Source organism: Podarcis bocagei, assembly GCF_964188305.1.
Source record: "Podarcis bocagei genome assembly, chromosome: 2".
Taxonomy (NCBI): Eukaryota; Metazoa; Chordata; class Lepidosauria; order Squamata; family Lacertidae; genus Podarcis; species Podarcis bocagei.
In genome coordinates this window covers 118,885,991-118,900,360 of record NC_138126.1, presented here as the reverse complement: position 1 = coordinate 118,900,360, position 14,370 = coordinate 118,885,991, and the positions used below count along the sequence as shown (strand labels likewise).

The 14,370-nt window shown below is 46.9% G+C and overlaps 1 protein-coding gene across 4 annotated transcripts in view; it reads right to left on the bottom strand.

Annotated features, from left to right (window-relative positions):
• The window catches only part of TIMELESS (timeless circadian regulator), a 108,021-nt gene that overhangs the window by 67,045 nt on the left and 26,606 nt on the right, over positions 1–14,370 (bottom strand). For all 4 annotated transcript variants that reach the window (XM_081181259.1, XM_081181256.1, XM_081181258.1 and 1 more), the window contains exons 13-21: positions 12,649–12,818; positions 11,257–11,373; positions 7,985–8,136; positions 6,774–6,871; positions 6,498–6,621; positions 5,044–5,245; positions 3,754–3,905; positions 2,817–2,902; positions 1,466–1,589 (exon numbers count right to left, since the gene is read on the bottom strand). In XM_081181259.1, the coding sequence (XP_081037385.1) occupies positions 1,466–1,589; positions 2,817–2,902; positions 3,754–3,905; positions 5,044–5,245; positions 6,498–6,621; positions 6,774–6,871; positions 7,985–8,136; positions 11,257–11,373; positions 12,649–12,818 (1,225 nt within the window). The remainder of the gene's footprint in view (positions 1–1,465; positions 1,590–2,816; positions 2,903–3,753; positions 3,906–5,043; positions 5,246–6,497; positions 6,622–6,773; positions 6,872–7,984; positions 8,137–11,256; positions 11,374–12,648; positions 12,819–14,370) is intronic.

Genomic DNA, 14,370 nt, shown 5'->3' with positions numbered 1-14,370 from the left:
TTCTGAATAATAAAAAAGACCTTACGAGCTTTTTGCCCCTCCCTATGACTAGCTGAACCAACGCAAAAACATGCAGATTCAGCACAAAGGTGTTTCTTTGATGCTTTACACACGTCACAAAATACAGTACATTTTCACCATAAAATTTGCATTATCGGGAAGGACAATTCTGATATGAAGGTACAAATATTTAGGATGGGAACAACTCCACGGGATGCCCCAATTTGTTTCGCTTAAAACGTGAGTGAAGGACATTCAGATTGCGTGCCCTAAAAGAGATTATCTAAATGTTCAAGTGTATCATTATCTCGCAAAATAAAACCTGGCACTTAAAAGGGTGCAGCAGCTTTTCTAGAGGCTTCCACAGGCAGCCTCTGCATGCCGCCTAACAACTCAATGGAAAATCAATATTTGCTCTTTTAAAAAAATCACGATTTTTGTGTAGAAGGGCTTAAAATTCTGCACCTACAACCAGAATCCACTAGGAATTCTGGAAAGTGTGTGTGTGTGTGTGTGTGTGTGTGTGTGTGTGAGAGAGAGAGAGAGAGAGAGAGAGAGAGAGAGAGAGAGAGAGAGAGTGTCAGGTTTAAGGTGCTGGTTTTGACCTTTAAAGCCCTATGTGGCCTAGGACCCACATACCTACAGGACCGCCTCTCCTGGTATGCCCCATGGAGGACCATAAATGACAACACTTTGGAGGTCACAAGGTGGTTAGATTGGTCTCAACTAGGGCCAGGGCCTTTTCAGTACTGGCCCCGACTTGGTGGAACGCTCTGTCACAAGAGACTAGGGCCCTGCGGGACTTGACATCTTTCTGCAGGGCCTGCAAGACGGAGCTGTTCCGCCTGGCCTTTGGTTTGGACTCAGCCTGACCCTTATGTTTCCCTCCCCTTATGGTTTTGATCTATGGGCTACTTTTAAAATGAGGCTGCATTTTAAATTGCATTTTAACCTGTATTTTAAATTGGTTCCCCCCCCCCATTACGTTTTTACTGTAACTTTACTGCTGTTAGCCATCCTGGCTGGGGAGGGCGGGGTATAAATAAAATTATTTATTATTATTATTATTATTATTATTATTATTATTATTATTATTATTATTATTATTGAAGAGGCAAGCCACACTCTTTCCCTACAACTGTTATCGAGTGCCATAGCCCCGAGGCAGCCCATCAGAGAGAAGAAGAGGAGTTTGCATTTGATATCCCGCTTTATCACTACCCGAAGGAGTCTCAAAGCGGCTAAGATTCTCCTTTCCCTTCCTCCCCCACAACAAACACTCTGAGAGGTGAGTGGGGCTGAGAGACTTCAGAGAAGTGTGACTAGCCCAAGGTCACCCAGCAGCTGCATGTGGAGGAGCGGAGACGCGAACCCGGTTCCCCAGATTACGAGTCCCCCGCTCTTAACCACTACACCACACTGGCTCTCTCAGAGGAAGGACACAGCCCTCTGAACAAAGACCTACCTCTCCCGAGGGAAATCTCGCAGGCTCTTTGCAAGCCCCAAGCGCACCAATTGCTTGGCCACCTGCTTGCGTGTCCAGTTGCGAGCGGTCAGGTGTGCAAGGATGTTGTTAAGGATATCTTCACCTGGTGTTGGAGAAGGGAAAAGGGGAGAGACTCAGTGGCTGGGTGAGGGAGACCGGGTTCTCCACCCTCATACAGGAAAATAAAGCAGCAAAAGCTTTTCCCCAATCAAGAAGTGGCCTACATATTTTACTCACCTGCCTGCTCACACCTGTAGCTTTGGCAGAAGCTTCCCTGCCTGTCTGGCTCGAGGGGAATTCTTCCTTGCCATGGGCCGCTATTCTTCATTAGGCTTTTCAGATTTATGATCTGCCACTCATCCCAAACTGCAACACGGGGCCAGCTCAAAGTGCCTTCCCCACCCCCAAATTTGGGTCCAGAAGTCCTTTTTGTGGTAGAATTTAGCATTCAACCCTATCTACGTGGGGCTACCTTTGAAGGTGACCCGGAAACTACAACTAATCCAGAACGCAGCAGCTAGACTGGTGACTGGGAGTGGCTGCCGAGACCACATAACACCGGTCTTGAAAGACCTACATTGGCTCCCAGTACGTTTCTGAGCACAATTCAAAGTGTTGGTGCTGACCTTTAAAGCCCTAAACGGCCTCGGTCCAGTATATCTGAAGGAGCGTCTCCACCCCCATCGTTCTACCCGGACACTGAGGTGCAGCGCCGAGGGCCTTCTGGCGGTTCCCTCGCTGCAAGAAGCAAAGTTACAGGGAACCAGGCAGAGGGCCTTCTCGGTAGTGGCGCCCTCCCTGTGGAACGCCCTCCCACCAGATGTCAAAGAGGAAAATAACTACTAAACTTTGAGAAGACATCTGAAGGCAGCCCTGTTTAGGGAAGCTTTTAATGTTTGATATATTACAGTATTTTAGTATTTTTTTGGAAGCCGCCCAGAGTGGCTGGGGAAGCCCAGCCAGACGGGCGGGGTATGTATGTATGTATGTATGTATGTATGTATAAATAAATATACATACAAGTGGATATATACAATCTTGCTCTACAGTCATACCTCTTGGTACATTCGGTTCAGGTTACATCTTTTCATGTTGCGTCCCACGGCGAAACCCGGAAGTACCGGAAAGGGTTACTTCTGGGTTTCACCGCTTGCGCATGCGCAGACGTGCAAAAACGACATTACACGCATGCGCAAAGGCGGCAAATTGCGACCCGCGCATGCGCAGGTTGCATTCCTTTCAGGTTGCGAACGGGATTCCCTTTCGCAACCAGAGGTACCACTGTATTTAGATTGCAATGCTGTCTATGCACATCCATGTCATTTGGTACCTTCCACTTCCTTGTACTTGTAGAAAAGCTCCCGCAGCTCCTCCTCGTCTTCCTCAGTCCACTGAACAGCCTTGAGGGAGTTAGAGCTGTTTGGAGAAGGAGAGAGAATAAATACTTAGATGGGAAGGTTGACGTGTGCTTTTGTGCTCCTGCCCCCCGCATAAAAAGAGATTTAACTTTAATTCTCCTTACTTCGTATTTGATGTGGAATAATTGTAAAAGTGAAGCTGGGATTGTTCAATTTCACGTGTGAATACCCACATGCATCTGGAGGTCTGCTCACCAAAAGCACACGAGGGAAAGTGGGCAGAAGACGCCGGAAACTCTCCTGTCATTGCCGTGATGTGGCAACCCTGCATGGAAATCCTTGAATACTGTGTTACCTCCCTCTGCCCCTCAATTTAAAGGCAAAAAGGCCCCTCACTTGTTGTATGTCTTCAAAATGTGCTGCCGCCACTTCTTCGGGAAGGATTTTTATAGTTTTATATTGCATCGTACTGTAATTTTGACCTATGAGGTTTTTTCCTGTTCCACTGTCTGCTTTATACACATAGATGTTTGTTAATCACCATCTCCACAAAACAAAAAAGGAATACCGTATTTTTTGCTCTCTAAGACTCACTTTTTCCCTCCTAAAAAGTAAGGGGAAATGTGTGTGCGTCTTATGGAGCGAATGTAGGCTGCGCAGCTATAACAGAAGCCAGAACAGCAAGAGGGATTGCTGCTTTCACTGCACAGTGATCCCTCTTGCTGTTCTGGCTTCTGAGATTCAGAATATTTTTTTCCTTGTTTTCCTCCTCCAAAAACTAGGTGCGTCTTGTGGTCTGGTGCGTCTTATAGAGCGAAAAATATGGTATATTGAGAGAGCGGCCACTCCTTTCTGGAAATGCCCCTTCAGAAACTTAAAAGTTACTGGAAAAATATTCCAGGAGCTCACGTTTCATCTTCCTCTGCCAAACCATAGCCTTCAGTCATCTCCCGAATCACGGCTGTGCTTTTCCAGAACAACAGCTCCACGTAGGCCTTCTTGTTGCTGGCTGCAAGTGCAAAAAACTTGCCCACAATGTATTTGGCAAAGGTCACCAGCTCCTAGGGTTGGAGAGAAGTATTTATTTATTTTAAGTCTCAGGGCTCAGCAGTCACTGCTGCTCAGCGCTATGGGAATATTTCATGATTAAATGATAACAATAATAAAATAATAAAATTTTATTTATATCCCGCCCTCCCCAGCCAAAGCTGGGCTCAGAGCTGCTAACAACATTAAAATGATACAACATTCTAAAATTATTTCATTATAAAATCAATTCAAATCAGATTAATGGCAACCATTGGGCTATGAGGATTACAGAAGGAGGGGGTCAGACTGTGCCCTGGCCAAAGGCCTGGTGGAACAGCTCTGTCTTGCAGGCCCTGCGGAAAGATGTCAAGTCCCGCAGGGCCCTAGTCTCTTGTGACAGAGCGTTCCACCAGATCGGGGCCACGGCCGAAAAGGCCCTGGCTCTGGTTGAGGCCCGCCTAACCTCCGTGTGGCCTGGGATCTCCAAGATGTTTTTATTTGAAGACTGTAAGGTCCTCCGTGGGACATACCAGGAGAGGCGGTCCCGTAGGTATTTTAGATTTCCTTAATAATACTGCATACATAGGAGGAGGTAGGATATATGTCAGATTCAAGCAGGCAGAAAAGGGCAATCTGCAGATTTGGGAATTGTCTTTTCTGTTTTCTTCTTCTTAGCATGCTTTATAAAACTTAAGCAACTTTTTTTTTTTTTTTTTTGCAACTGACTCATGCCAGATTCCTTCCTCAGAAAATTGCCAGGGAAACAAACATTAATCCAAAAGGGCATTCCCAAAAGATCATGTAAAAAGGCCCCTCCCTTTCTGACATGCAGATAAAAGGGCTAGGCACTGCTGAAAAACAAAAGGGAGGAATCGAGTACACATAGTGCCTTAAAACATTCAAAACAATGTCCTCATTATTTCTTACAACAACCTTGCAACATGGCATCCACTTGTGGGTAGAGAGGATGGAGACTGCTACAGTCATCTGGGTGGTAGAGGCACTGTTTGAATTTGCAATTTCCCCGTTCACAGATCAATCCACACATGCTTACCTGGGAACAAAGTCCCCATGTGTTCAGTGGGGCTTGCTCCTTAGCAGGTGAATTTAGGATTGTAGCCTTCGCGTTTCTGATGGTGCACAGGGCAACCCAGCTACCGTGAACCTCACCTTGTAAGCTGCAGCAGCAGGGTCACTCAACAGCCGGTTGAAGAGGCAGAAGACAGAAAGCTGGAAGAGTAGTGCCTCCATCTTGAGGTCGCAGGCAATGCGGTGCAACATTTTCACCACGCAGTGGTTAGTGTGGGCGCTGTTCTGCTGGTAGTTCTTGAAGAGCAGGACATAGGCCTTGACCACAGTGGCACTGGCATACCTGCACACCAGGGTGTAGATATTAAACACGTTCAGCGTAAAGTAGGGTTACCAGACGTCCCCGGATTTGCAAATCTGTCCCGGGACAAATTCTGTCCCCGGAATGTTCCTAGATTTGCAAATCCATCCCCGGGAAACACGGCAGCGGCAGCCTCAGCGGCCCGGAGCCAGCCTGGTAGCGCAGTTGGCTCTGGCTGACTCCAGGCTGCTGACTGCCGCTGCCGAAGGGAAACCGGGGATGTCCGGCAGTACAGATCTCCTGCCCCCTTCCCCCTTTGTTTTGACAGATTGGGGGAGGCTCGGGAGCCGCAGGCGGGCAGCCATTGCCCAGTTTTTAAAAAAACCTCTGTGCATTTATGTTTCACAGGGTGTGAAAGGAGGGTGTCAAGGGAATTGGGGTTGCTTGTGTGTAAACCTCCAGCTGTTCCAAACTGCTTAAGGGGTGGTTGTGTCTTTCTCTGACTGAGCAGCCCTTGACGCTGCTGCTCAGTCGCTAGCAGAATCCGTGAGTGGGCGTCTCCTAAATTTCCTCCAGCATAAGAATTCCTTAACGGACAACCTTCGCCTCGCCTCTCTGCGCAGAAGCCTTCTGCGCAGAGTGGGCGTGCCGAGTGGTGGTCCTCCACCCTCCTCACTGACTTCACTGGAAGAGTCTCGGAGCCTCACCTCCGAGATGCTCTCTGCCTCTCCCTTCTTCCTGGTGTCACCTGGACTTCCTTCCCCAGATGACGTTCTCTCTCTTCCCTTACTCGTTCCCTCTCCTGCAGAATCCGGGAGCTTCGCCTCTCCCCTCTGCTCCGATGTCAGTTCCCTGACAGAGGGCTTTGCACCTTTATACAATATGCATGTGTGCTTAGTCCCAAGGTCTTTTGCCTCACCACCCCTCACTACTGACTCCCTGTTGCTACTCAGCTTTTTTTTAAAAAAAAAAGTGTCTCCAGATTCATTGAAAAAAATCTGGTAACCATAGCGTAAAGACCAGGGCGAGATATTTATAGTCAGGGCTGCTTGCACACTGCACCTCCACAGAAGCGCAAAACGTGGTAATGGGCACAGAATTCAGCTTCCTAAAGTTCAGTCTCTCTTTTCGTTAAGTGAAGTTTCTAGCCCTTATGATAGATTGGGGAAGGGTGTTAAAAAATGACATGGGCAAAAATGCCAGAGGAAACAGCCTCAAGACATTTGAAACACCCTGGGCATACAGAAGGATGGGGGGGGGGGAAAGCTCTTACAAAAAACAACACCCTGTTTACCGCTTCATGTAATCCAGGAAACTGAACTCCTTTTCTGACACGTTTACAGACGCCAACTCTTCCTCAGCGACTTCCTCTTCTTCAGCTGCCTCCTCAGGTTCATCGGTCTCGGGTGCCATTTGTCCTGCGTGCATTTGAAGGGGCGTGTCAAATGTAAGGACATTTGAGGATCCACCGTAAGGGAAGGCGGGACTTCCCTTGGGAAGATCTTTAGGAGCCCTCCCTCCTGCCCTGTTGCTGTCCTTTCTACTTGACTCATGGAGAACGGACACTCACGAGGCAGGCTGGCGAAGAAGATTTGTCTCAGCAGCTCTGTCTCTTCATCTGGGCCAAGGGAGGACGACCCAAAAACATCACCTTCTGGCCACACCTCCCTTACAGAATAGAAGGAAAGTGGGAGTTATTAGCTGTGGGCAACAGATAGGGCAGCGTAGGGTTGATACTTCCTGCCCTCCAACATCAAGGACTGGGTCAAAACCAAGTCCACATGCCCACACACCCCTTCAGCAACTATAGAATTGTGAACAAGGGTGATAATCCAGAAAACATCACTACAGTGATACCTCGGGTTACATACGCATCAGCTTACATACGCTTCAGGTTAAGAACTTTGCTTCAGGATAAGAACAGAAATTGGGCTCTGGCGGCGCGGCAGCAACAGGAGGCCCCATTAGCTAAAGTGGTGCTTCAGGTTAAGAACAGTCTCAGATTAAGAATGGACCTCTGGGACGAATTAAGTTCTTAACCCGAGGTACCACTGTACAGGAATCTCGGCTAAAGCATCCATGACAGATGGCCACCCAACCATCTGCTTTCAAACCGTCAAGGAGGAGAATCCATCACCTCTAATGGGAGTCTGTTCCACTGCTGAACAGCTCTTATTGGAATAATTCAAAACATCAAAACTAACAAACTGAAGTCTCTGAAAGTCCTTAAATAAATCACGGTGCCAGACTTTACCCAGCGGAGAGCAAGCTGTGAAGCTTTGTATAATCAGCCAATTAGTTCAACACTCGTAAGTAGAAAGATATAGATAGATATAATGAAAAATACTCTGGAACAGATTATGTAGTGAACAGTGATTACATAATCGCATGAGCACTGTTCCAGAGTATTTTTCATTATATCTACAGTGGTACCTCGGGTTAAGTATTTAATTTGTTCTGGAGGTCTGTTCTTAACCTGAAACTGTTCTTAACCTGAAGCACCACTTTAGCTAATGGGGCCTCCTGCTGCTGCTGTGCCGCCGGAGCACGATTTCTGTTCTCATCCTGAAGCAAAGTTCTTAACCCCAGGTACTATTTCTGGGTTAGTGGAGTCTGTAACCTGAAGCGTATGTAACCCGAGGTACCACTGTATTTGCAAGGGGTTGGGCTAGATGGCCCTTGAGCCTCTTCCAAATCTATTACTGTAGCTCCTCTGATTCATCAATAGTCCTTCACAGACTATTAAGGACACGGATACATTCCTTGAAGCCACTTCCTTACCTTGCTGACCGCAAGAGGGACAGAGCTTCAGGTGCCTGGCCAGCCAGTAGACTGTCCTGGATCCGTACCATGGCCTCAGCTCGCTGCTCCTCCAGTGGAATTTCCGATGCAGCATCAAAAGGGACAACGTCCTCCGGGAGAGGCTCAGGACCCTGACGGCAAGAAAGAGATGCAGGAAAACAACCTTTGTGTAAAAAAACCCAGGAGCTTTTCTTTTGGGAATTATAGGGACAGAACTACCTAAATCATGGGTCAGCAAACTTTCTCAGCTGTGGGCCGGTCCACCGTGGTGGGCCGGACTATATTTTGAAAAAATAAAATAAAAAATGAACGAATTCCTATGAACCACGAATAACCCAGAGATGCACTTTAAATAAAAGGACACATTCTACTCATGTAAAAACACCAGGCAGGCCCCACAAATAACTCAGAGATGCATTTTAAATAAAAGGACACTTTCTACTCATGTGAAAACACGCTGATTCCTGGACCATCCTTGGGCTGGATTGAGAAGGCAATTGGGCCGCATCCGGCCCCCGGGCCTTAGTTTGCCTACCCCTGACATAAATTGTACAGAAATTTATATACAGTGGTGCCTCGCAAGATGAAATTAATTCGTTCCGCAAGTTTTTTCTTCTTGCGAGTTTTTCGTCTTGCGAAGCACGGTTTCCCATAGGAATGCATTGAAAATCAATCTGTTTTAAAGCAAGGGAAGGGGCAGCGGGGAGAATCACTTCTCCCCGTTGCCGCCCCTTGGTTCAAAAGGGGTCCGGGGAGAGAGGGGAAGGCGCACGCGCGGGGATTGCGGGGCTGGCAACGGGGAGAAGCAATCTTCTCCCCGCCGCCCCTTGCTTCAAAAGAGGTCCGGGGTGCGGGGGCAAGCTTCGTTTTGCGAAGCAAGCCCATAGGGAAATTCGTCTTGCGAAGCAACTCGAAAACGAAAAAACCTTTCGTCTTGCGAGTTTTTCGTCTCGCGAGGCGTTCGTCTCGCGGGGCACCACTGTATGTACATAACTACAGCATCAAGAATGTTATTTGCCCCAAAATGGAAAGAAGTCTTAACGAAAGAAGAATGGATACAAAAACTTATGGAATAGGCAGAAATGGCGAAACTAACCGGAAGGATAAGAAATCTTTTTATAAAAGAATGGAAATGGTTTATTCAATATTTACAGACAAACTGCAAACAAATAAAAACAATGGCAGTATTACTGTAGTAACCTAAAGTTTCGTAAGAGTATATTAAATGAGCAAAATAAATGAATTTGGATATGCAGAATATATTAAAGAATAAATTCAAGGAACTGCAGAAAGAGGGGGAAGGAAGTCAAGCTTTGAAATGTTAAAATGATTGTAAAATTAATGAAATGTATAAACCTGAAAAGTTTAGGTTTATAAATAATTTTTAAAAAAAGAAAAAGAAAGATGCCAGATGTATTCCCAACAAGGGCAAGATTAATAAAGTAAGTAAACTTTCAAAGAGGAAGGATTGAATGCAGATTCACACTAAGGTTTTTCTGCCACACGCACTGGAGAGTTCTGTTCGACCAGGGCAGAATTCTTTTGCCCGTCAAATGATAGGAACATTTTTAATTTTAATGCGTTTCCAGATCGCAAGCCTGCCTGCATTTCCAAACACATGCTTTTTATCATATATTCTGAAAGGAGGCTGTGGCGCCATCTCAAAATAGGGCTAGAGGACTTACAAAACCAGCTCAACATTTGGAAAGTTAGCAACCCTACCCCCTACTGGCTTCCAGAAGGAACTGCATGAATGATGGCTGAGAAAATTCAGTGCACTATTGCACTACTATCATCAGTTTTCACACCTCTCGAGAAGAATTTAGCAAGATGCAAAAGCGAAACTGAAAAACAAGTGTTACCAAACCACTGTTGGCAGCTGAACATTCACAGACCAATAGACAGACTTCACACAACTAGAAAATATGATCACTACACTAGGCAGTACTATCAGAGCCAGAGTGGTGTAAGGTGAGCTTGGGCCAGTCACCCCCTCTCTCCTACCTCATAAGGTTGTTGGTAGAATAAAAAGGGGGGGGGGACCATGCGTGCCACCTTGAGCTTCTTGCAGTAAAAGTTGGATACAAATGTAGTATGTAATAAATAGAATTTTCCAACTGGAACACAGACAATTTACTTCCTTTTGCAAAATATTAGGGACGTGGGTGGTTCTGTGGGTTAAACCACAGAGCCTAGGACTTGCCGATCAGAAGGTCGGCGGTTCGAATCCCCGTGACGGGGTGAGCTCCTATTGCTGAGTCCCTGCTCCTGCCCACCTAGCAGTTCGAAAGCACGTCAAAGTGCAAGTAGATAAATAGGTACCACTCCAGCGGGAAGGTAAACGGCGTTTCCATGCGCTGCTCTGGTTCGCCAGAAGCGGCTTAGTCATGCTGGCCACATGACCCGGAAGCTGTACGCCGGCTCCCTCGGCCTATAGAGCGAGATGAGCGCCGCAACCCCAGAGTCGGCCATGACTGGACCTAATGGTCAGGGGTCCCCTTTACCTTACTATAAAATTGCTCAAGAGGTGGGTGAGGGGTTTTACCCCCTTTGCCTTATTTAATTTTCCCATGCACTTGGAAGACTTAAAAAAACAACAACCCCAGAATATTTGAGTCTTAATTTTTTTCCCCTGTACCCGTATCTGTATGCAAAGCTCTGCATGACTTTTGAGGAGTGGTTGCAACTCAATGGTAGAGCTTTGTGTGTAGAAGCGCCCCAGATTCAAGCCCTGGCGTCTCTAGATGGGGACGGCAAAGGTCCCTTTCTGAAACCCTAGACAGGCACTGCACAAGAGAGACTGCTAGGTGGGCCAAGTTGATAGCAAAAGGCAGTTCCCTTTTGTGTTTTCCTATGACTTCAGACTCCTGCCAACCTAGCAGTTTGAAAGCATGTCAAAGTGCAAGTAGATAAATAGGTACCGCTCTGGCGGGAAGATAAACGGCGTTTCCGTGCGCTGCTCTGGTTCGCCAGAAGCGGCTTAGTCATGCTGGCCACATGACCTGGAAGCTGTACGCCGGCTCCCTCGGCCTATAGAGCGAGATGAGCGCCACAACCCCAGAATCGGCCACGCCTGGACCTAGTGGTCAGGGGTCCCTTTACCTTTATGACTTCAGAACCTTGTGCATTTTAGAACTGGATCAAACAAGAGAGCTGCAAAAGCGCCGCTCTCCGTTTCCAGACAGCTAGAAAACAAAATGCAGGAGCCCCCAAGCTGCTGTGTCAAGACTGGTTATTTCCCATTATCCTACCTTGATGCATTTATCAATTTGCTCAGCCAGCCCCGTCCACATCTTCTCCAGCTCCTCAGGTGCTCGGGGCTGCACAGCCGAGCTAGCAGGCTTCTTCTTCCTCTTGATTTTCTTGCTCTGCAACAAACCAACCAACAGCTTCCTGGTTTCTGAGCCAGCTTTTGAGGAAAGGGGGCTGCTGACAGAAGTATAGCAGTCCTAGAACCCTTCCTCCGCCAGCACGACCCAGGGAAAGTGATTAAATCAATCCTCTCGCCTTACTAGAAAAATTAACCAATAAACTGAAACTGACACGGGGACAAATAGAAGACGCCTTCACCCTGGCATGGCTCCCCTTTATCACATACACAGCCCAACAAGACAATGATAAAAATGCACCAACAGCATACGAATCAATATGGCTAACCTGATCCAAAACACCCACCCACCCCACTCACACATGAAAACAAAGACCACCACAGCCAACCCCAAATGAACAGCCACACCCTAGGCCAGGGGTCTGCAACCCGCAGCTCCGGAGCCGCATGTGGCTCTTTTACACCTTTGTCGTGGCTCCGGGGCGGAGGAGGCGCATTGTGTGCCCCGACACTCCCCACTGTGGCAGGCGCTGTACTGGCTGTGACGTCGCATGGGGGCGGTGCGTGCGTTAGTCACGCACCGTCCCAACGTCACCTTCCCACCCACTGTCAGATCGGAGGGCAGAGGCGCGCATGCTTTAAATGTCGCAATGGTTTTGCGGCTCCCAGTTGTTGTTTTTTCTTCGGAAACGGGTCCAAGTGGCTCCTTTTGTCTTAAAGGTTGCAGACCCCTGCCCTAGGCCAACCCCAACCTCTCTCACCACCAAAGGAACACAAGTGAACAGCAGAGAACCTGCACGAGCAACGCTGACACAAAACCCCACATATATTTTAAGTAAAATAGAAACATCGCCACCCGACCCCACCCCCACTCATCTTTCACCCTATTCTTCCTAATGTCTCAACAAATGAAACTGATTTGTAAATAATAATAATAATAATAATAATAATAATAATAATAATAATAATAATGGGTTACGTGGAAAAAAAATACGAGAGACATTGCACATACCTTTGTAAATCAAGAAAATCTTTAATACATTATAAAAAAATAAATCCTCTCGGGCCCAGAAAGTGTGCGCAGTGCTTCACAGACGCCAACGATCAGCTTGGTTTCGCAGGTACTGCCAATCAGCTGTTTGTTGGTGTCTGCAAAGCCCCACCCTTACCTATCCCCACACCTGACACCCTATATGACATATAGGGAAGGGCAGGTCTGTGTGGCTTGGCTGAAATGGAGAGGCCTAGTGCGGCCTACTTGGGACCCGCCAGCTTCCCCGCATGGAAAGGACTTTGTCCCCAGACAGCAATATACCTGGACCACTAGGCTGCTCCTCCCTTTGCAAAATCTCTCCAGCATCTTCAAGAAAAGGTGAGTGGTCTCCACCAGATCTTTCAGGAATGACCTGGGCTGTTTTGTGGCATCAAACTTACGGAAGAGGGTGAGGAACAGCTCGCGGTACTCCATCAAGTAGAAAATGTTGTCTGGGAGAAAGAAGTGGTCATGTTGTTAGTCAAAATAAAAAAATTCCTTCCAGTACCACCTTAAAGACCAACTAAGTTAGTTCTTGGTATGAGCTTTCGTGTGCATGCACACTTCTTCAGATACACTGAAACAGAAGTTGCCAGATCCTTCTATATAGAGAGAAGGTGGGGAGGGGTATTACTCAGAAGGGTGGTGGGAATGGGAGATTGGCAGATAGCTGAGATGAGCCTGTTGACGACTCTTAACGACTGCAATAGGTCTTGCAGGAAAAGGCAAGGGGTGAGAAGGTGAAAAATGGCTAAGTCATGTATAATGTTGTTAGTGTTATCCGTGCACACAAGCCAGCGTTTCCTGCTCTACAAGAAAAAAAATGGCGGAAGGAATAGGATCCTAAGCACTTCATGCTAAATCCACTTGGGGGCCGGGCAACCTGTGTACAGCTCACGACCAGGTTCCTTGAGGTTGCCTTATAGACCCAGTAGGGTCTGTTGAATGGTCTATTTAAATTTGAAGGTTCATTATTGTTCCACAAGATGTGTATGTCTTTAAGGGCCAGAGCAAATAATGTGACCTAGTTTTACAGCTGTGAATTAGTATAGCAGGTGCTGTTAAGTTGTGTTAATTAAGCTGTGTCAGCAATTGGGTATAGTATATAAAGAGCAGCACCTAGCTCTCTCAGTACCCTGGTGGTTGGGTCGTGCTTATTGATATGTTTAGTGTAAAAGGAGTTTTTGTTATTAAAACCTAGCTAAAGTTATTTTGTGTTCCTTGTAATGTGTGGTCTCCCCAGCATGCTTTCTGCAGCGCAACTTATCTGCAAATAGCCAACAGGGTCACTGTGTCCTGCAGGAGTTTTCCCTTCCAAGTCCAAAAAATATCAAAAGCCCTCTCCACAGTAACTCGGAGCTGGGATTCAGAGCAGATGCCCCCGTTATGGGGAACAATATCCCTGACCAGTGCCTACTATCGGTACTTCCGTGAAACAGAAGACATTTTTGTTTTGACAAGCTTATCCAGCTGTATGGAAAAGTCTCTGTTTTAGGTGCTTGTTTTCTATTGTCTTTCCAACAAGATCTTCAGTGGCTTAGCTGTTTCTTAGAGATAATATTTCTAAAAAGACATGTATAAATGGCAATTCATAAATTGAAAACAAGAGCAAGCGGACAACCATTTCTTTCTTCTCCATTGTCACCTATGTGCTCTTGAGGCTACCTAAGACAGCACATCCACCCAACACATAAAGCTCTCAAGTCATAGAATCATAGAGTTGGAAGAGACCACAAGGGCCATCGAGTCCAACCCCCTGCCAAGCAGGAAACACCATCAGAGCACTCCTGACATATGGTTGTCAAGCCTCTGCTTAAAGACCTCCAAAGCAGGAGACTCCACCACACTCCTTGGCAGCAAATTCCACTGTCGAACAGCTCTTACTGTCAGGAAGTTCTTCCTAATGTTTAGGTGGAATCTTCTTTCTTGTAGTTTGGATCCATTGCTCTGTGTCCGCTTCTCTGGAGCAGCAGAAAAACAACCTTTCTCCCTCCTCTATGTGAC